The 23,764-nt window shown below is 50.7% G+C and overlaps 1 protein-coding gene across 13 annotated transcripts in view; it reads right to left on the reverse strand.

Moving 5' to 3' along the window:
• The window catches only part of CAPRIN2 (caprin family member 2), a 2,777,496-nt gene that overhangs the window by 1,604,018 nt on the left and 1,149,714 nt on the right, over positions 1-23,764 (reverse strand). For all 13 annotated transcript variants that reach the window (XM_069628538.1, XM_069628546.1, XM_069628537.1 and 10 more), the window contains one exon: positions 13,688-13,729. In XM_069628538.1, coding sequence (XP_069484639.1) covers positions 13,688-13,729 — 42 coding nt within the window. The remainder of the gene's footprint in view (positions 1-13,687; positions 13,730-23,764) is intronic.

The following is a 23,764-nucleotide window of genomic DNA, read 5'->3' on the forward strand; positions in this document are numbered from 1 at the left end:
TGCGCGTTCAGCAAACAGCGCTTAAGGCACAATCTGGTTAGAGTTAATTTTAAATGCACGCAATTGCTTGCTTTCCTGACTTGTTGCATCTATGAAATTATCATTGCAGTAAAAACTGTTTTTGGCCCCTAGGTCTCAGGCCTCCTCACCTCCCCCCCCACCCGTGTAGAGAGCCACCACACCACTGAGAGGGTAAGCCTTTCCCTCCCTATTATAGTGATTTGACAATGCAGTGTTTTCATAATATGCCTACCTTAGAGGTTGCAAAATGGAAATGTAGCCTCTATCCCATCTCCCCCCCTTCCCTCCTGTCACCCCTACAGGTAGAGGAGTAGAACTACGCTGCCTTGTTCAACCTAGAAGTCGCACACAGTGGTGCCCTTATTTTAGCTCTGATGAATGTGGCCTACCAACATAGCACCACAGAAACAGATCGGCTGTAGCACAATCTGACCTATTGCTCAATTCTATTTGCACAGTCTCAGCTTGTTCCTGGAGAGGATCCCTATAGTAACATACCAGGGGTCCCATATCAGAAGGAAACCTCATGAGAGGAACCCATTGAAGAACGCTGTCTTCTTTGTGTTTAGTAAAACCTGCACCTGCCAATACAGAGAAAACCTATTAAAGAATACATTGTCTTTCATCTGCCAGGCAGCAGACATGTGTAGACTGAGGTGGTCTAGCATGCGCCTTTTAGCACGTCACAGTGCATCATAGACGAGTTTGAAAGCCCAGCCAGAGACGCTGGCTCTTTGTAAACTGTTGTCACTCGATAAGCTGTGTGTTTTTCCTGTGGGACTACGATATTGGGCAACTCACAGTTGGCAATCCCAAAACAGTCCCTTGTATTTTGTATAGTAACTTTAAAGCATTCATACAACTTCTGTACAGTGCATCTCGAGGTTAAATGGGGTGAGGCAGTTTATTCTCTAAGAAAACAACCCACTTTTTTAGGTTGCTTTGTAACATTGCTTGCCACTCATGTTCCCAGATACTCTATGCAAACTAAGGAACAAGTTACTTACCTGTAACTGTTCTCCAGCATGGGTCTGGCATGGATTCACATGCTCATGAATATCCCGTCGTCAGGCTGGGAATCCTTGGTAAAGAAAAATCAGTATCAGTTTTGTTTCTGATCTGTCTTTCATAGCAGTAACCAATCACTGATCTCTGCGCCATACTGACCACAGTCAATGACTGCCATCTCCCTAAGCCCCGCCTCTGGCAGCCATCTTCAGATTTGGTAGCACGTGAAGTGGCAGTATGACCAAGTGAAGAGCCGCAGAGGGGTAGGCGGGAGGGTTCGCATTTGAATCCATGCCAGACCCATGCTGGAGAACAACAGTTACAGGTAAGTAACTTGTTCCTTCTCCAGCATGGGGTCTGGCATGGATTCACATGCTCATGAATAAAGAATACATAGCAGTACACACATGCACAACCACGGGAGGTGGCAAAGGCTCAACATTAAGCATTACATCCAAAACTCAACATTAAGCAATTGTTACCTCCTCACCAGGCTCACCTTAGGGGAACAGGTTGCGCAGCACTGCTTGGCCGACCCTGGACTCCTCCCTGGAATCCCGATCGACGCAGTAGAATTTCGTGAAGGTGCGCATCGACCTCCACGTAGCAGCCCTGCAGATGTCCAGCAAGGGCACACCAGATAGGAACGCTGTGGTAGCTGCGATCGCTCTGGTGGAATGGGCTCTCGGACGGTCAGGCAGCGGTCGGTTTGCCAACCGATGACAGTACATGATACAGCCGGAGAGCCATCTGGAAATGGAAGCCTTCGAGAGAGCCTTCCCCTGATTGACAGGTCCAAAGTTCACAAAAAGTTGCGACGTCTTCCGAAAACTCTTCGTGCGGTCCACGTAGAACTTCAGCGCTCTAGCCACATCCAGCGAGTGCAAAGTCCTTTCAGCCGGCGACGGGAAGAAAACCGGCAACACCAAGGGTTCGTTGAGGTGGAAGTCCGACGGCACCTTGGGCATGAAGGAGGGGTGCGTCCTGAGCACCACCCTCGTGCCGTGAAAAGTCAAGTACGGGGGCTTGCAGGAAAGGGCCTGGATCTCTCCCACCCGTCGTGCGGAGGTTATGGCCACAAGAAACCCTGTTTTCCACGACAAGAACTTCAACGGAGCTGAGTGCAGAGGCTCGAACGGAGGTGCCATGAGCTTGGTCAGCACCACGTTGAGCTCCCACGCCGGGGCCGGGGCCTTCACCGGCGGGAACGATCTGAACAGTCCCTTCATGAATTCTTTCACCAGACGAGACCACAAAGACGTCCGTCCTGTGGTTCTGGTGTATCGGGAGATCGCAGCAAGATGAATCTTGATGGAAGCGAGCGCCAATCCAGCCTTGGCCAGCGTCAGCAAGTACGGCAGTACTTGAGGAGCCGTAATCCGTAGAGGGTTAATCTTCTGTGCGTGGCACCAGACAGAGAACCTCTTCCATTTGTGTCCGTAGCATTTAAGAGTCTAGGACGCCCTGGCCTTTGCAAGAACCTCTCTGCAGTCAGCCGGTATGTCGTAACCTCCAAACTCTAACGCTGCAGGAGCCAGGCCTGCAAGTTCAGCGACTTCGGGTCGTGATGGAGGATGGCGCCTCCTTCCCTGGAGAGAAGATCTGGGTCCACTGGCAGCTTGATTGACGGGGACGCTGACAAGTCCAGAAGGTCCGGGAACCATATCTGCCTCGGCCACGCAGGTGCGACGAGGATCATCCTGCACCGTGACCTCTTGAGCTGGTTGATGAGCCGGATCAGCAGCGGCAATGGAGGGAACGCATATAGGAACAGGCCCTCCCAGGGGAACGAGAAAGCATCGCCCATGCTCCTCGGCTGGGGAAACCTGCTGGCGAACTTCCGGCACTTGGAGTTCGTCGCCGTCGCGAACAGATCGATCTGGGGTGTGCCCCACCGTCGGAAGAGGCGGTCCACTAGATCCCGTCGTAGTTCCCACTCGTGGCACGAGCGCAGCTCTCTGCTGAGCGAGTCGGCGATGATGTTTATTCCTGCCAGATGAAACGGGACCAGAAACATCCCTTGGGCGACGGCCCAATGCCACAGATCCTGCGCCTCTTTGGACAGGGCTGGGGATTTGGTACCGCCCTGCTTCCTGATGTAGAAACATGGTGGTGGTGTTGTCGGTGAAGATCCTCACCACCTTGCCCTTGAGGGACGGAAGAAAGGACTTGAGGGCCCAAAACACTGCACAGAGTTCCAGGACGTTGATATGGAGGGACTTCTCCGCCGGCAGCCAACGACCCCTCGAGTGCAGGTTTTCGGTGTGCGCTCCCCACCCTTCCAGGGAGGCATCCGTGGTCACTGTCTTCTGGTGGCCTGGGGTCTGGAAGTCCATGCCCGCGGGTGCCCCACCACCGGATCGCTTGTCGGAAGCTCTCGTCGAGTGTGATCCTGTCCCCGAAGCTGCCCGTCGTCTGGATCCAGCGAGCGTCCAGGAACTCCTGTAACGGGTGCATCCGAAGCCTGCACAGGCGGATGAGATAAATGCAAGACGACATCATTCCGAGGAGGGACTTGATGGACCTCACCCTGGCCGCGTCCCCAACCAGCATCCGCTGCACCTTGCCCAAGATGGCCCTCGTCCTTTCCTCCGACGGAGATGCCAGAAGCGACACTGTCGAGCTTCGCTCCTAAAAAAAGTGCGTCTTGCGCGGGCACCAGGTGGGAATTGGCGTAGTTTATGGAGAATCCCAGGTCCGTGAGTAGTTGGACGGTCCTTGCCGTGTGCTCCGCGGCAAGCTCCTTCGTCTTTGCTCGGATGAGCCAGTCTACCAGGTACGGGTAGACGTGGATCCCCTCCAGGCGCAGCCGCGCTGCCACCGGTGCGAGGCACTTGGTGAACACCCTAGGTGCCGACCTCAATCCGAAGGGAAGGGCTCTGAACTGGTAGTGACGCCCTTGGACCACGAATCTGAGAAACCTTTGGTGTCCCTTTAGGATGGGGATTTGGAAGTAGGCATCCTCCAAATCCAACGACGACAGGAAATCGCCCTCCTCCAGTTGACCCAGGACGTGCTGGAGGGTGACCATCCGGAACTTCTGTGCCTTGATGAATTTGTTCAGTCGTCGTAGGTCCAGGATGGGACGCCATCCTCCCGTCTTCTTCTTCACGAGGAAGTATCTTGAGTAAACTCCGGAGCCCCGAAGCCTCTTTGGGACCAGCTCGATGGCGCCTTTCTTGAGCATCGCCTTTACCTCCAAGAGAAGTTGAGGGACGTGATGTTCCTTCCTGGCCACAGGGGGGACGCGCGGGCACCACTGAGAACACCCCAGTATTCCAACCGCTCATATGGGGACTCAGTAGGTGAACTGTAAATCACGTCCCACAAACGGCAGAAACTGCTCACACTATAGGCGCAACTGCTCTGGGGCAAATAGGAACTACACACTGCTATTCTGACACGCCAAGCCCCCATAGCAGTGATGTGGCAAGCCCAAGATAAACACAGCGGTACCCCGTCAACATAGCTACTGGCTACCATAACATACAGGGGGAAGTGAGATCTGCGAGTCTGTGATGACCTGTGGGCCCAATCCAAGGAAGAACGCGGCCTGTGATTAGGAAGTGACCCTGCCAATGTCTCATTAGCTGCCTGGGTGCTGACGTGCGCATGCAAGCTACGGAGCTTCAAGCTGAGGACATCACCAGTGGGAAGAAACATCTGGAATATTACCCTACTCGACCCCAACGCTACGAAGTGATAGGAGCTTCAATCCTATGTTGTATGAACCTGGGATACCCGCCTGAACAGCAGATAATGCGAATGGGTTCCCCTTAGAACATCCGGGACTCAACTGAACCAGGCCCTGGAACAACCAATATAAGGTCAGGAGAGCGTTGACGATTGGCTGGAGACCTCTCTGAAGTAGACAGTGTACAAAACACACAAGTGCAACTGAAAGAAGAGTGTGGGCGGGTGGGGTTTCCAACTACACAATGCCTCCCAGATGGGATAGAACCCAAGACCTGTGGTTCTATCGTCTCTAAGATACCAAAGATCAGTGCCTACAGGCAACACCGACTGGTAGTGAGCGACAACCAACATCTCTGACAAGGCGTACTGAGGGCTACTAGTGAACAACCTGACTACCCCCCACAGATCTCTGGAACAAGCTGCCACAGCTGGAAGGTGCCCCACCACTTCACCGCACCTGGAATTGAGCACTCCACTGATCTAAACGATTGTGTGAACAGAGGCTAACCAGGTTGAAGGCTACTGCATCCCAACGCTCACCTGATCAACATGGGGAAAGAGCAAAAAACATGACTACAGAGCAAAATGGAACAGTACACTATGACTGCCTAAGCTCCCGTACAGGAGCAGGCCAAATCTAGTGATACAATGGGAAAGGAAGATGACGGCTTTTCCCTTAAGGATGTTATGAACGCTATTGAGAGCTCGAGAACCTCCATGGAGAAAATAAATGGCTGGCATACGCACAGAGGTATCCCTACTGCGCCACAACCTGCAAAAATTAACGTCCCGAACAGGTGAGGCTGAGGGCCGCATATCGGAAACAGAGCATGGCCCGAGGTCTGTATGCCACCAAATGACTGAAGTGTTGACACGTCTCAAAGCATTAGAGGAGAGAGTCGAGGAGGCAGAAGACAGAGCAAGATGGAACATCCGGATTCTTGGTATACCAGAGAAAGCTGAAGGCCCAAACATGGAACTGTTCCTAGAGCAGTGGCTTGCAGAACTTTTCGCTCACAAGACCTTATCAAAATTCTTCTCAATCGAGCGTGCTCATCGCATACCAACAGGCAGGCAGATCCCTGGTGCTCCACGCACGGTGATAGCAAACCACCTGAACTATAGGGATTGAGAGGCCATATTGCAAATGGCCAGAACTAAGGGTGGAATAACGTATAATGGCTCCAAAATTGCTTTTTCCCAGATTTCAGAAGGCGAGACTGTCTTTCGACCCACTCAAACCTCTTCAAGCCCTCAATATAAAGTATGGACTTATGTTCCCCGCACGATTGAAAATCTACCACAATGGTACAACTCTGCACTTTTCGGATTCCAAAGATGCATGGAACTGGGCTGAAATGAACCTGGAGGGGGACTGGAGACCGCCTCGGAGACGAGATACTGGCAGAAACAGGCTGAGACCAGAGAGAGCGCCACCCGAGTGCCCACAACGAGAGATAGGCGCACCACTAAACTAAGGCAGCGACTGATAAGTAACACGAATTCGCTCATGCAAAGTGATGCTCGCAAGAACCAGGAGCCAAAGCATCGCCACTCAATTAACCTGACAACGCGGCTGAGGGTTACGATTACAACAGCTGGCGACCCCGGAAAGCACGGACCCCCCCAAGACAGTTATTACCACTTGTTGTACACCTGTATTTGTAAGTTAGGTTGCAACAATGTTCGGGCGACAGGTACTTCATGTTGGGGTGGAGTATAGGGTGGGGGGGGAAGAGATAGTTTGTTGCTTTTGTATTGATCTAAAGTTACTACGCATTCACAAGGCTAATGAACCATATCAACTAGCACATGCCGTCATATCACTCCCGGAAGGCAGCACACCCCCACTGTAACCAACCCCCGCACAAAACCCCTATAAGGCGATTCCATAGAACCTGCAAATCCGATCCTACAAACTATAAATGACACCCACGCTGACCCATGCACTAACCTCTTGAGCGGCCCAGATCTCTCAAACTGATCACGTGAACGGGATGGGCTCTGGAATCAAGAGACGCCTTGTTAAGCAATTCTTGAACAGACACTACCCAGACATTGCCCTGATTAACGAGACACACTTAGCTGGAACCAACTGCACCCTCTTTCGCAGAACCAACTACCGATTGGCATTCCACGCGGGATACACTATGGGATCCAAGGGGACTCATCCTGATACACAAACGCCTCCCATTCGTGCCGCTGACAGTAGAACAAGACCCGAGGGTTCGCTATGTGGTAGCCACTGAAACGCTGGAGGAAGAAATACTGGCCATTGCATCAGTGTATTCTCTGCCAGGGCTGGGGGAGGAACTATTAGAGGACCCGATTATCCTTATGGCAAAACACCAACCCGGTATGTGGATCCTAGGGGGCGATTTTAATGATGTTAGGTCTAACAGTAAGGATGGCACTCATATCAGGGACCGCAACCCGAATACCTCCACCAAGTTAGCCAAATTTGCGTCAGCCCTGGGCCTCCGAGATGTGTGGCAGCATATTCATCCCGATATCTAGGCTTACTCGTTCCACTCGGGAGCACATGGCTCTCTGTCCAGATTAGATTACCTCTTCCTCCCAAGCACTGATATACATAAGGCGACTACTGCGGATCTACTCTCCCTTGACATCTCAGACTTAGCCCCTTTACTACCTCAACCGCTGTAATGAGCCCTCCCATTAGTCTACCCCCGATCCCTTTTTTGCAGGTTTTGACACAGTTGTAAAAGAATCCCACACTGAAATTGACCTCAACCACGTTTCCTGCAAAAGAATAAGGCTGGCTTTTCCCCACATTGTATTGATGACTCCGTTCAAAAAGGAGTTGTCCATGAGAGTTCCAACTTCAGATATTCCATGTAAATAAAGGCGGTCTACTTAGCACTGAGGATGGCAAGACTGAATAGCCAACCCCAATTCAATGTGTCTTGATTCCCGGCAGCTTTGTGATTTCCATCCATGTCAAAGTGGCACGTTACTTTGATTCTAGGTTTGATTTGAGCTGGTAGACTGTCGTCACATTGACGCGCATAATTACTCACAACCTTGAAGTAAGATGGCTTCTTGTTAAATCTTTTCACCAACTGTTCATAATCAAACAGGTGAACATATGTTATATCAGCTGATGAAATTGAGTTCAGTTGTTGAATTGTGGTGAGGATCGCCAAGTCTGCCTCTGTTCAGTGGGATGTTGTGATCGATGTTGCTTACAGATACAAAAATTAAGACGTACTGACTCTTTCTGAAACAGACTGTCAGACCTCTATTCGGTTGGCAGTATTTTTTCGCGGGACACATGACTAAATCAGTTAATCCATCGTCCTGAATATGGGCACCGCGCTGTGAGCGCACACCCATTTGTGGACGTTTGTTCATTCTTAAAGGAATGGTTCGGTCAAAATCTGTAAAAGTTTATCGTGAGTCACGCGCTGTTCCTTTATGGTACACAGGGTGTTGGTTTTCGTTAAAAGGGGCACTTTGGACGCACAGTGATCCGCAAGGCTGTTCCATCAACTAGGCACTAGGCCACCGTAAAGGTCGATATGTTGTTTGAGCTCTTGAGCTGGTTGATGAGCAGAGCAGCAACGGCGGGAACGCATAAAGAAATAGGCCGTCCCAGGGGAACGAGAAAGCATCGCCCATGCTCCTCGGCTGGGGGAACCTGCTGGCAAACCTCCGGCACTTGGAATTCTTCGCCGTCGCGAAGAAGTCGATTTGGGGTTCGCCCCATCGTCGGAAGAGTCGATCCACTTGATCCTGGCGTAGTTTCCACTCGTGGCACGAGAGCAGCTCCCTGTTGAGTGAGTCGGCGATCGTGTTTTTTATTCCTGCCAGATGAATAGGCACCAGAAACATCCCTTGGGCGACGGCCCAATGCCACAGATCCTGGGCTTCCTTGGATAGGGCCGGGGACCTGGTTCCGCCCTGCTTCCGGATGTAGAACATCGTGGTGGTGTTGTCGGTGAAGATCCTCACCACCTTGCCCTTGAGGGACGGAAGAAAAGACCTGAGGGCCCAGAACACCGCGCGGAGCTCCAAGATGTTGATGTGGAGAGACTTCTCCTCTGGGAGCCAAAGGCCTCTCGCGTGAAGATCTCCGGAGTGTGCTCCCCAACCTTCCAGGGAGGCGTCCGTCATCACCGTCACCTGGTGAGCTGGGGTCTGAAAGTCCGTGCCCGCCAACAGATGGGAGCGGGTACCCCACCACCGGATCGCCTGACGGAACGTCTCGTTGAGGGATCCTGTCCTCGAAGCTGCCCGTTGACTGGATCCAGCGGGCGTCGACGAACTCCTGTAAGGGTCGTATCCGAAGCCTGCAAAGGCGCACCAGATAAATGCAGGAAGACATCATCCCAAAGAGGGATTTGATAGATCTTACCCTGGCCATGTCCGTGGCCAGCAGACGCTGCCCAGAATGGTCCTGGGGTTTTCCTCCGACGGCGAGGCCAGCCGTGCCACTGTGTCGAGCTTGGCTCCCAGAAACAGGGCGACTTGCGACGGAACCAGGTGGGATTTTGGAAAGTTGGAGAATCCCAGGTCCGTGAGCAGCTGGACGGTCTTCGCAGTGTGCTCCACGGCGAACTCCCTTGTCCTTGCCTGGATGAGCCAGTCGTCCAGGTAGGGGTAGACGTGGATCCCCTGTAGGCGCAGCCGTGCCGCCACCGGTTGAGGAACTTGGTGAACACCCTGGGTGCCAACTTCAATCCGAACGGGAGGGCCTTGAACTGGTAGTGCCGCCCTTGGACCACGAACCTGAGGAACTTTCGGTGTCTTTTTAGAATGGGGATGTGGAAGAACGCATCCTCCAAGTCCAACGACGACAGGAAATCGCCCTCCTCCAGCTGTCCCAGCACATGGTGGAGGGTGACCATAAGGAACTTCTGTGCCTTGATGTACTTGTTCAGTCGTCTTAGGTCCAGGATGGGGCGCCATCCTCCTGTCTTCTTTTTTACGAGGAAGTACCTTGAGTAAACTCCAGAGCCCCAAAGCCTCTTTGGGACGAGTTCGATGGCACCCTTCTTGAGCATCGCCCTTACTTCCAACAGTAGTTGAGGGACGTGATTTTCCTTCCTGGCCACGGGTGGAACGTTTGGGCACTTCATCTGAAACTCGAGGGCGTGCCCTTGGGCCAGGGCGTCCAGCACCCAACGGTCGGTGGAGATGGACTCCCACACGCTGACGAACCTCGCCAGCCGGCCTCCCACCGGGGTGCTTTGGCGGGGGCCCGACCCCACGGTCGGTTCAATCTTGTTTGGAGGCCGCCTTGCGTCCTTGACCTCCCTGTCGACGACGGGCACCACCTGACTTGCCGCGTCCCCTGTAGGCTTCCTGGGACGAAGATCTTGCCGCTTGGTGGTACGTGGAGGAGCCACTGCCGGATCCCTTGGAGGCACCCTGTCTGCCTCCGGAGCTCCGAAAGAACGGCCGTCGTTGGAGCACTCCCAGTGCCCGGGAAGTCTGTCTTGATGGCCTGAAGGGACTCATCAACCGCCTTCCCAAACAGGTTGTTCCCGTCGAAGGGCATGTCCAAAACCTTGGTTTGTACGTCTTGGTGGAAATCCGTGGCCTTGAGCCATCCTCGTCGTCACAAGCAAACGCCGTTGCCCAACTGACGGAAACCGGTGTCGGCGATGTCCGTTGCCACCGTGGTCCGAAGCAATCTCCCCCTCCTGTACGATTTTAATGGCCTCAGCCCTTTTGGCGTCCGGAAGGAAGTCTAACAGAGTGGGGATTTTGAACCACAACTCCCTGTCGTAGCGGGCTACGATAGCCAGGGCTTTGGCCGCCTTGATAGTCGTCGCTGCGGATGAGATGAACCGTCGTCCCATCGTGTCCAACTTCCTGCCCTCGCCGTCCGGCGGGGAAGTTGATGTCGAGGCCGATGCCCCCCAGCTTTCTTCTTTGCCGCCGCCGAGACGACCGAATCCGGGGTAGGTTGTGCCCGAAGGCACAAGGGGGCAGCGTCGGGGACCCGGTACTTCTTCTCGTACTGGTCCCTCTTTGCCGGCGCCGTGGCAGGGTTCTTGAGGAGGGCGAGCCCCTCATCCCAGATGTCATCAAGAAGCGGTACGGGGAGGACCGTCTTCCTTTTAGCCTCGCGCCTTGGTAAAGGAACCCTTCTTTCTTCTTTTCTTCTGGGCAGAGCTGAAAACGCTCGGATGCCCTGGAAATCATGGCATGAAAGGATCCAATCTCGTCGGGCGGGGACGCCCGAGCAAGGGACGACAGCGGACACGTCCCTTCGTTGCCTCAGTCATCTGTACCTGTCGTAGCCGTGTCCGTGCCTGTATCATCCCCGTGGGTATTAGACTGGGGGGGAAGGCAGAGCAGGCCGCAGAGGTGGGAGAGGTTGCGTAGGATGCGTCCTCCTATTATACGGTGGACTCTCCGAAGGTCCTGGCTCCGGTTCCCCCGTCGGGTCTGGCTCAGGTACCTCCGTCGGGGAAGGGGCAACCTTGTCCTTATCTCCGAGCATAAGGACTGAATCGCTGACAAAATGGCCGCCGAGGTGTCCTGCGGCACCGGAAACAACGGGCGCGAAGGCTCTTGAGGAGCCTTGTTGGCTACACCGTCGCTCTTGTCGCCCTCGTCGGGATCCCTACCGATGGGCTGGGCCTCTTCCACAACTTCGATGAGCTCTTCAGAGGTCGTGTCAGTATCCACGATGGCCACCAGCCCCTCCCCCACCTTTTCCAACGAGGACTTCGTGGGGGGTCTTCTCAATGGGCCTGAAAGACGACTCCCTCCGCTGTGGCAGGGAGACTCTGGGTCCTGAGGGCGCCTCCACTGGTGTAGCCTCCTCAGGCTGAGCCAGGGCCGCTGCGACATCCTCAATCGAGGTGTTAGCAGGGTGAATTAAGGCCATCGCCACCTTCTGGACGCCTGGGGCCTTCACCTTGGGGGGAGGGTCCAAGCCTCGCTTCCCCTCTGCCGGAATCTTCGTGATCGACCGGGGCCTCTCCAGAAGCTTCGCCGGGTTCTCGGACTGCCTCTTACCCGAGCCAGAGCGTTGGCTCTTGGTTGATGGCGCCGGGGGGGATGCGCCCTGCCTGGAAGCCAAGGAGCCTGACCGTTCGGCACTCGCGATGCTTAGCCTTTTGTTGGGCCCCGGTCGCCGGGGCGCCCACACAGGACTTAGAAGACCGCTCGGACTTCTTTTTCTTCTTCTCACCCGACGGGCTCTTCCCTTCCAGCCAGTTGGCGAGATGGAGGTGGCGATCCTTCATGGTACGCTCCGACATGTTCCCGCAAAACGCACAGTCCTTCTCTGTGTGCGTCTTGTCCTCATGGAGACAGCAGAGGCATAACGAATGCTTGTCCTCCTTGAAAACATTCTGAAGCTGGCATCCAGGGCAGGTCCTGAACAGCTTCCCGGGCGTCGAGCTTCCTTTCTCCTGGGCCATGTCCGGGGTAGGCCTCAGAACTTCTGGAATCCTCCAAAAGCGTAACTCGACGAAAACCTCACCCTTGAGGGGCGTAGAAAACTCCGAAACGGATCCCCGTTGATCGGATGTAGAAACGGTGGAGCTTGAGGCTCTATTTAACCGAAAAATGAGAAAAATCTCCTGAAAAAGCGCGAAAACGCAGCAAAAGCTCGAGAGCTACAGCACGAGGACTCCCAACACTTGAACGTACGGTAAAAATCTGAGGATGGCTGCCGGAGGCGGGGCTTAGGGAGAGGGCAGTCATTGGCTGGGGGCAGTATGACCCAGAGACCAGCGATTGGTTACTACTAAGAAAGAGATCAGAAACGAAACTGATACTGATTTTTTTCTATACCGAGGATTCCCGGCCTGACGGGGAATATTCATGAACATGTGAATCCATGCAGACCCCATGCTGGAGAAACAGAAAACATTAGAAGGCATTGAATGGCGAAATACCAAAATTGCCATTAAAGGCCTTGGCACTGGGGGGGGACCCATGACAGTTAAAAGGTTAATATTTGCCAAGTAGGGTGACGTCATAGCCAACGTGCATCGAGGTATAAAGCCTTTGTGTAACCAAAATGTAAGTGTGAGCTAAAATGTGTTTGCCAGGTTTCCCTACTATATTGAAAGTAGTATTTTGCCATATTCTTTGAGTCTGTCCGGTTATTTGGGTCTGAGATCATTTATTATGGTAATCCCATTCTGCGCATATGAATGCCCAAAGTTGCTACTGCACAGTCCAGTTGCTTCTATGTACCTGGTTTCATTACTGCCTCACCTGTGGACCCAGAGAGTGGTATTGCTGCTTTCAAACCTTTCGAAAGAGTACCCATTTCATGTTTTTGTTGTAAATTTGTTACTAAAAAAAAGGAGCATCCAATACAGTAAAATGAGAGGTAGTGCCAAGATGGAAGACAGGTGCTTAGGATGTCGAGATATGTAAACCGTCACAAATGATGCTCACTATTCATTGGTGGTCCTACCGACAGCATTGTGGCCGGGCTGGGGCCCCACCAACTCTTCCTCCCCCCCCCCACCCCTGGCCTGTGATTTTGTTTTCTTGGTCTGTGTCCAGACAGAAAATCATGGAGGTCGTCCACTTTGAGTCAATCTTCGGTTATGAATTAACAAAAGAAATTCGGTGTGGGGAGGATACAAGAGGCATCCTTATTCCAAATATCTAAGACGCGTTGCGTGATGTACCCAGTTTGTCAAGTGCATTTATTTTATATCATTTGACAAAATCTTACAAGGACACTTTAGGTCCTACAAAGAAGACCTGAATTGGTATAAATTAGGGCTTCACTACCAAAACCCCCAAAAAAATCGAGTAACTAAAAAAACCTCAACTTAATCTTTAACACTTTAATCCCCAGCACAAAGATCAGACCCTCCCTCTCAATTACGCCCTTTAGCCCTAAAACTCAAATTAGGTTAGTCCCATTTCATAGATCTTAATGTGCACATCACACCTTTGACAACAAAACTCCATCTAACATTTGCCACCCAGTGATAAAGCCCAGCTTACTCACTTGACTCATTTCAGATCCAAGCTTCGGTTGACGCCCTCTTCTCTAAAAAAAAAAAAAAAAAGAAAGAAAATACGAAACAATGTGAACATTGCTTTTCAGCACACGATACAGGTTTATGCACCCATGTAGAATTCAGATAAAGACTGCAGTTTAAGAGATTTAAGGTTCGACCCAGTTCTCACCATAGATGAGACCAAGGTTGTAGTTTGATTATGGCAAAAGTTATAATTTGCAGACAGAGGGACATGACAAAATCGTGCCACAATGTACACATTTACCAGCACAATAAGTATTACTGTCGAGGACAACTATCCACTCGGCAGCAGGCGTACGGCATACCCCCCTGCAACAATGTCAGCACTAAACCAGCAAGTCTATTTCATTTTGTAAACAATTATCTTGGAATCCGAGACCTCAGTTATAGATTAGTGCATGTACAGAAGTACATGTGGCAACCTTTAACTTTCCAGAGCAATACAAATGAAAACCATGGATCCTGTGAAATATTTGTTTGATGGGGTCTTGAAATAAATTGCTCAGTGCATTCCACACCTGAAGCTCACTTCCCTTTCTGTACTTACCACACCACAGTCCATCCTTTCACAATCCTGCCCCCCGTCGTCCTCCCAGTTATGGCCCTAATCTGTGCCTATTTTCAGCTCTTCCGCAATCTTTTTTCCACAATTAGCAACTGTCATCCAAGTTACTTTGCAGGTAGGTATGCGATCTGACAACCGTGTGTGGTGGTGCACAGCAATAAAATAAGGATAACTGACGTAAGGGCAGAATTAAAGTTTACTAACGAAGCAGGCTGTTGTGTGGGCTGCCCGTCACAGAATGACCTTTGGCTTCTGCAACTGTGACCATTAGAGCTCACAACCCAGCTAAACAATATTCCTTGTGCACATGAACTAGCAGAACAAGTTACTTACCAACTGGTAACATTCTTTTGACTGGATGTTTCTCCAACGTATTCCACATCTTTGACAATTAATGTCCACAGCTGTGCTGCTTTGGACATTTTTTCGGCAGGGAGCATCCTGCATCGATGGCGTCGGGTCGATGTCCCTCGAAGGCCTCCATAGAGGGTGACGTCACCGGATGTTAAGATGTGGCACGGTGCCCCGTAGCTTCAGTTTATGTTTTTTCCTCCATAACGTGTAACATGCTTGTACACAACGTCTGCTTGACTGCACACAGCCTTGCAGGAACGCAAGCTGCAATACCATTGGAAATTCTTCAGAGGGGCAGGCTGGGAGGGCGATGTGGAATACGTTGGAGGAACATCCAGTCGAAAGAGCGTTACAAGTTGGTAAGTAACTTGTTCTTTCGAATGGATTGTGTCCTTCAACGTATTCTACATCTTTGACAGACTCCCAAAGCAGCATCAGTGAACTGAGGAGGGAGAAGAATTTAGAATACCCAATCAGATGGCAGAATAAAGCACTACTTTACCAAAGGCCATATCCTGATCATGGTGAACATCCAGGGAGTAAAGCTTGACAAAGGTGTGGATGGAAGACCATGTTGCTGCATCACAAATATTCATTATAGGAACTCCCCGCTGCAGGGCTGTGCATGTAGCCACGCCCCTAGTGGAGTGAGCTCTCAATCCCTCAGGAGGGTCCTTGCCCGCCAATCTAACATTCAGTAATGGTGAGGATAATCCACCTGAACAAGGTCTGTTTAGTAACAGTCTGGCATAATCGGTGTCCAGCGTATCCCACAAAAAGCTTGTCATCCACTCTGAACCTGGACATCCTAGAGATAAAATCTCAAAGCTCTCTTAGGGTCCAACCTATGAAGTCTCTCCTCTTCCTTACCAGGATGAGGGGGAGGATAGAAAGCAGGAAGTACCACTTTCTGGCTCAGTTGAAATTCATACACTACCTTAGGTAGTAAGGACGGAAGGATGGACGGACGTACCCACCCTCAGTACAACCCTATCCTTGTGGAACACAGTAAAGGGTGGCTTAGATGAAAGTGCCTGTAATTCACTCACTCTGCAAGCAGATGTCAGTGCAACCGTCTTGAAAGACAACAGTCTCAAAGGACAAGAGGGCAGTGGTTCAAACTGAGCACCCATGAATTTCCAGACTAAATTCAGATCCCAACCTGGCACCTGAAAAGGGGACGGCGGCAACACAATTGTGAGCCCTTTCAGAAATTGGGAAATCAAAGGAATCTTCAAATAAAGTTTAGACGAGCGCTTGAAAATAGACCGCGCCGCCAGATAACCTTTAATGGTACCCACTTGAAGACCCCTGTGGGCCAAAGAAAACAAGAAAGAACCATCGGAATGGAACACTGAAAAGGATCAACATTGTTTCCTCTGCACCATTCAAAAAAAACTTAGCCAACTGTACAGGGATTTGGTTGCTGGCCGCAAGCAACACCTCCATCTTATCATCTGGGAGGTCCCAATCCTTATATCTCAAACTTTCAGAAACCGTGTTTGAAGGTTGAGAGTCCAGACAGACACAGACAGAAACAGAGACAGACAGAGACAGAGACACAGAAAGAGAGAGAGACAGACAGAGACAGAGACACAGAAAGAGAGAGAGACAGACAGAGACAGAGACACAGAAAGAGAGAGAGACAGACAGAGACAGAGACACAGAAAGAGAGAGAGACAGACAGAGACAGAGACACAGAAAGAGAGAGAGACAGACAGAGACAGAGACACAGAAAGAGAGAGAGACAGACAGAGACAGAGACACAGAAAGAGAGAGAGACAGACAGAGACAGAGACACAGAAAGAGAGAGAGACAGACAGAGACAGACAGAAAGAGAGAGAGACAGACAGAGACAGACAGAAAGAGAGAGAGACAGACAGAGACAGACAGAGACAGACAGAGACAGACAGAGACAGACAGAGACAGACAGAGACAGACAGAGACAGACAGAGACAGACAGAGACAGACAGAGACAGACAGAGACAGACAGAGACAGACAGAGACAGACAGAGACAGACAGAGACAGACAGACGGCGTGGAGGGCAGATGGACATTTCTAGAAGGTCCAGGTACTATGCTTTCCTGGCACCATCCAGAGCAATGCGGATCATGTGTGATCCGAACCTCTGCAACCTCCTTGGCACCCGAGTAATTATGGGGACCAGTGGAAACACGTACAGGAGTGGGAATGACCAATCCACGACGACGGTGTCCCCTAAGGCTCCTCTGAGGAAATTCCCTTGAGCAAAATCTCTTGCACTTCCGGTTGCCACTGGTCACAAACAGATCCACCCAAAGGGCGAAGATCTCCAGAAGGACTTCCTGAGCCAACTCACACTGATGGGAGACCATGCTCTGCCTGCTCAGAGCGTCCGCCGCCGTATTCTCCTCTCCGGGTAGATGAACTGCCGAGAGTGATATTCCTTGCTGTATCGCCCAGAACCAGAGCTGCATTGCCTCCCTTACACAGTGGAAGTGACAAATACCCCCCATTTTTTTTTATGGAGTTAATGCATGACCACTGTGTTGCCCGTCATGATCAGGACACTCTTCCCGCACACAGATGGCAAAAAAAGCCTTCAGAGCCAGCCTGATGGCCCTCAACTCTAATAGGTTGATGTGGAGTTTGGACTCCGGAGACAAATGACCACTGGTGGTCAGATCGCTGGCATGAGCTTCCCATCCTGTGAGGGAAGCGTCCGTCACCACCGGCCACGGTTGCCAAAACGGCTCCCCCTTCATCAGATTCCCTTTGCTTGCCCACCACAGAAGATCCTGCGAGAGACTGGAATCTGAACGGGATCTGACATCTTGCCTGCAAATTGCGACTACAGCATTTTGAGAGCCCATTGAAGGGATATCAACTGCAGTCTGAACTGTGGTACCAGAAAAATGCAGGATGCGATGAGGGAGCAACCTTAAGAATCCAAAAGCCGGAGGACTCTGGGCACATTGAAACAATGTGAAGAGCCCTCACCTTGGGGAGGTGGGCACTTCCAAGGACATGTCCAATACAGCACCAATGTACTGGAGCTGCTGGGAAGGTGTCATATGTGACTTCATGAAATGAAGGGAGAAGCCCAGCTTGTGAAGCTAACAGCAGGTGAGGTTGGGATGATCAAAAGCTTGTTCGAGAGAGCACGCTCTGATCAACCAGTCGTCCAGGTATGGGTAGATGTGAACCTCTCCTCACCTGAGACAGGCTGCCACCACCAGCATTAGCTTGGGGAAGACCCTCGGGCAGAGGTCAATCCGAATGGCAGGACCCGAAACTGAAAGTGTGAGTTGCCAGCCGCAAACTTCAGATACTTTCTGTGCTTTGGATGAATCGGCACATGAAAATAAGCATCCTGTAGGTCTAGAGACACCAACCAATCCTGAAGTTGAAGGACCTGAGAAAGAGTCACCATCTTGAACTTGTCCTTCCTGAGGAACTTTTTCAACAAACGCAAATCCAAGATGGGTCTCAGTCCCGTCTTTCTTTGGAATCAAAAAATACGGGGAATGCCATCCCTTGTTCCTCTCCGTCACAGGCACTAACACCTTTCTCCAGCGGGGTCAAGATTTCCTGCACCAGGAGCGGATCTGGAAGCTTCAAAGAGATTCCACGGTGGATTGTTGTGAGGTCGCTTTAGGAACGGAAGGCAGTAGCCGTGGGCTATTGTATCCAGAACCCATGCATACGAGGTAATAGCTCGCCATTCTTCGAGATGCTGAGGTAGTCTGCCCCCAACCGACGAACTATGGAACATGGCTTCATAGCTGTTTTGGAGCGGCTTTGGCAGCGCCTGAAGGCAAAGAGGCAGCTGCCTGAGTGGCTTTGGCACCTCTATTTCCCCGTCCACCAAGGGTACCTTTTTGGTGTCCCCATTGATAAGCAGCTCCTCTCGTTCGACCAAAAGAGGAGTAGTAACAAAAAGAACCCTCCTCCACTGTTGTCCCCTAGGTCGAAAAGGGGGAGGTTGACGCACAGCTGAGCCCAAATATTTAGCAGCAGCTTTGGAGGTCTGCAACCTCTCAAGGCTCTCATCAGCCTTGCTGCCAAACAAATGAGAGCCATCAAAGGGCATGTTCAGAAGACGGGCTTGCATATCCAGAGCAAAACTCCGATTTCCACAGCCACGCAAACCTGCGTATCACGGTGTTCAAAGCCATGGAACAGTATCAGCCTTGTCCAACCCAGACAGAAGGGATTCACACATGGCATCCTTGCCATCTTGCACAAGAGCAAGGAGCCCATCCCTTTCTTCCCCCGCGGGATATGCTCAGCCGCTAGAGACAATTCTACAGAGTGTGAAAACCTTGCCAAGGCACAAGTGGAGTTGGCAGACATCAGTGCCATACTCCCAGCAGAAAATACCTTGCATGCCCAACCATCAAAGCACTTATCAATATCAGGAGGGATGGTAGGGTATGCCGCCTGCCTCGAGGTGGCTCTAGCCACCTGAACTAGCGAAGTCGTGGTTGTGGGGTGAGTGGATAGGTAGCTGGGGTTGCTACTGGATGGGCAGTATTTCTTAGTTAACGACTTGTTGAATGCCGGAAGACCCTCTGGGGTCTGCCAAGTAGCTGCCACCCTTTTTGCAATGCCAAATGAAAAGGCAACACTGTCGGTGGACGGACCGTGATCCAAAATATCAGTCGGGTCATCCTGATCAAATGCAACTGGAGGACCGGACCACCCTAGAACTCTAACTCGAGATATCAACCTCCTATATGAGGATTCAGCATGAGCCCCGGGCTCTGGCCCACCAAACTCCACCTCAGGAGATGTGTCAAGGCCACTGGCATCATGCAACGACTGACAACTCCTCCAACTGTCTACAGAGAAGACCATGTCAGGAGCCTCATGAGTTTCAACAGGCTCAAACTCCATATTTGACCTCTCCTCATCCCCATAGATCATGCAGAGAATGAAAACTCCTTCCTAGGGACAGGAGCGAACCTGGAGTCCACAACAGGCCACAGTTTTGGATAAAGCCTTTCTCGGAGGATCCCCAGTACGAAGGGGCCTCCACCGGCAAATTCCGGCCAAATTACCCTGAAGGCACCGAGGGCGCGGATGGCTTCGATGTCGACAACGGTGCCGAAGGCTTTGAGGGCTGGATTGAAGGCAAAGCTCTGACAGCCGCACTCTACGGACACTGCGCCAACGGTGTCGACCTCGAGCCCTTTTCAGATTTCTGCGGTTTCGCTGGGGATGAAGACCGAGACATGGATCTGGCACGTTTCTGGCGAACCACCGGAGCCTTGTCCGAAAGACCTTGACGGTTCCAGATGTTTATCGCGCCGGGTGCCCGGGCCCGAAGGCACACGAGCATCGGACAGAGACCGATCCCTGCCGGCTTCTTCCGAAGGCGCGGACTGAACTGTACCCTGGGAAAAATCAACAGCATTTGCTCCCTGAATGCCGCCCATTCCTCAAGAGTCGAGGATTTAGTGCGACACGCCCCTTTCGTCACAGAGCCATCATCCGACAGGGAAGGCGACCAGTGATGACGCTTCTGGGAGTGCTGAGATGAGGACGAGTGGCGGGACCCACTCCGGGATCGAATCCCTGAGACGAGGAGTCACCCCTCGGATAGTCGGTGGAAATACCTGCAGTTTTCTGGGATTTATAGGGTTTAGAAACCCGACCTACCTGTAACTTCCCCTTATGCTCCCGCAAGGCCTTGGCAGTCAACGACTGGCACTTTAAGCAGTCGTCGGTATCCTGACTTTCACCCAGACACCACATGCGGTGCAGGTCCGACATTTTGGACTTACAGTCCCAGCATGTCTTAAAACCAGACAGCAGAGTCAGAGGGGTAGACGAAGAAATTTTCTTCGAAGAAGATCACAAGAGGCACACCGAGTTCTCGAAGCAAACGCGTTTGTAGAAAAAACAGAACTGAGGCTACGGGCGCCATGCGTCCCATTTATAACATCCGGTGATGTCACCCTCGACGGAGGGCTTCAAGGGACATCGATCCGACACCATCAATGCAGTACGTCCTCTGCCGACAAAATTTCTGAAGCAGCACAGCTGTGGACATTACATGTCAAAGATGTGGAATACGTTGGAGGACACAATCCATTCGAAAACATCTTTCCCCTCATCAATGAATTTAAAACAATGAGTGAGGCAAGTGGCATGGGAAAATCGTGGCAAATCAAAAAATCTAAATCCTGAAACCTCCTCAGTGGTCCCACAGATTATTGCAGATAAACTCTCCTGCATCAGCATGCACCCTATATACGGACAACACCTGCTATTCTGCGCCACCATCTCCACCAGCTAGAGGAGATTAAATTGTGGAGGAAATGAACAAGTTACTTTCTTACCAGGTTACGTTCTTTCGAGGGGTTTGGGTCCGACGACGTATTCCATATCTATGACGGGTAATATCCGCAGCACAGCACAGCTGCGGACATTACCTGTCATAGATATGGAATACGTCGGAGGACCCAATCCCCTCGAAAGGTATTTCACTCTGGTAAGGACCACATAATGAACACTACTCAGGGACTCCAACATGCACATTACCACTAGAATGTGTGGAGGCACTGCACCTTACTCGCATCATCCCTTATTACCAAAAGGTCACCATCACTCCATCCCACCAAAAGACAATTCAGCAACCACATTCACTGCACTACCACACTGTCTGCACATCACAAAGTTATTGGTTAATGAAGGAGGGAGAAAATTATTGGTTAATGAAGAACACTCGAGATGAAACAATGGGGAACGGATTTGCATGTTGCAAAAGGTAAGATATTCAACAACCAATAAGAATAGAGAAGCTGGATAATCTGATTAGGTCATTGTTAAGGTCATTAGATTGGTCACGATGTATAGGTTAGGCCAATAGTGCTAGGCACTGTACAGATTTCTGCAGGGGATAGCAACCACTGTCCAATCTATTAATATTAAAATGCATCTTCAAACATGGTCACAACAATGATTTCACTCACTCATAAAAACTGCCATTTAATGATGGGACGTTGAATGAAGCTTGTATTATTCACGTCCGAGGCTGCATGTAATAAACCTTTGTTTTTCTTGCTACTCATGCACTTTTATTGCTCATAGGATCTATTTTTTTAGGCTAATCTGGTTTTTGGGCCTACTTTACATTTGGTGACCCGCAACTTGATTCCAGGCCTGTCCGAGGAGCTGGGAGCTCCCGAGTCGCATTTCCTTGGGCAAGCGGCACCAACCTGCAGCGAGAAGAATCTGCACACATAAGGAGAAGGCCTACAAGTGCCGCGGTGGTCCAAAGGATTCCCTGATCGCTCTAGGTCCGACACTGCCCCCAGGTGTGCAGGCCTTTTGGAGGGGAATGGACTGCATCAGAGGTACTCCTAAGACCATGCAGAACTTGAGAGCACCTGTCGCAGGAACAACAAACAGGAGTGCAAGCATTGTGAGTGAGGAGTGTGTGAAGGAGTGAACCACATGGCATATATTCTTTTTAATTAGGAGTATGAATAAAGAAGAGGGCTCCCGCAGAGGGAAGCTGTGACAGTGTTAGCACTAGGGAAAATGTATATTGAAGTGGTGCGACAGGTCTTGTAGATCCGGAGAGGGCATTCCTTACACTGGGGCCTGACAGTAACTGATTCTACATGAGCTATGTCTAATATGACTCACAAATAGTCATTTTTCAGTTTATTTTTTGTGGCAACCAGAATTGCTATTGATTTGGCTTCATGCCTTGAATTAGTTTTCTTCCCCTGTACATGAATTGTTATGGGGGGTTTCTCTTGCACAGTCTAAATGGGCATTACAACAACAGTCTTTTATTAACCATCAGAATGAAATCAGTACTGACAAATGCTTTACTAATTAGACTTCTGTTTGGATTTTCTCCCATTTTTTCTTTATTTTTTCTGTATTTTTTCTTTATTTTCTCTATCGTAATTCCACCAATACGTCTTTGTCTGTCCTCATAATTTGAGATTAAACATGTTAATATGTATTTTGTGATGCTTGTAACATGGTTCCTCTTCTCTTGTATTATTTTATGTATCATATTATCCTATCCTCTCTTTGTTATAACCAATGTGTGACTTCAATTCATTATACTGCTTTTACTCAGCCTTGCCTTGAAAAAGACCTAGGAAAGGTTGAAACACATGTGGGCAGAATCTGGACACAGTTGTATCCCTGATTAAAACAAAGACTAACAATTCAGATTGTGTATCTATACTTACTCACTAATTAGATGCAACAGCGCATCTCCATGGAACAACAACTCCTGTTTTTGCATATCTAGAGTAGGCTGGGGGGCCTACAGTTCCATAGGTTTGCTGCAGTGACTTTCTCTTAATTTTCAAAATAGCAGCATAGTTGACTGGTATTCCCGAGCCTCTACTACCTGGTACCCCACATTCCTGTACTTCTACAGCCTGTCTCTCTTGAGGAATAGAAGTACTTTGAGTCTTCATTAGGGCCAAACCTCCCACAAAGACATCATCCAGCATAGGGTTCGACATGACAGTATTCCATCTGGACTCCCAGCATTGGAAGAGAACCCTCTTTCCTCGTCTCCTCCCGTACCAAGTTTAAGAGCGGAAGCTCTCGAGATGATGGCATGAAAAGCACCAACCTTATCCGGTGGCGAGGCCCAGGTGGGCTCGCCATCTGGCAGGATGTAGTGATCCAACTCACCGGTATGCATCCGTATCCGTGCTGGTGTCAGTATGTGGGGGCTCCTCCAGCACAGAGCTCACAGGCCAGTGCAGTGGTGGTATCGGCTGTCGTCTCAGGCCTAAATGGTCCCTTGGCTTATGCTTTGACCTGGAAGGGCTTCTGGCTGGTGAGCTCGTAGGATGTCGGGCCGGGACATACACAGGAGTAGGGAGTAGTTTCTTACCTGCAACTCCATTTCTCCAGTGTTGGTATCTTTCCATGAATTCACATGCTGTGAATATTTCCCATCGCCAGGCTGGGAAACCTCAGTAACTTTAATATAGCAGTTTTCCTATGAAAAACTTTGACTGAGTGTCCCATTGCCGTCTTTATGAGTGCTTTAAGCTGCACCAATAGGATGTCCAGTAGAAATAGCCCAACCCCTGTGGCTTCCCTTCAGATTAACCTCCCCAAAATGAAGGAACTCGAAATGCAGGTTTGCCT

The sequence above is a fragment of the Ambystoma mexicanum genome, chromosome 12, assembly GCF_040938575.1.
Source record: "Ambystoma mexicanum isolate Mex_15411 chromosome 12, UKY_AmexF1_1, whole genome shotgun sequence".
NCBI lineage: Eukaryota > Metazoa > Chordata > Amphibia > Caudata > Ambystomatidae > Ambystoma > Ambystoma mexicanum.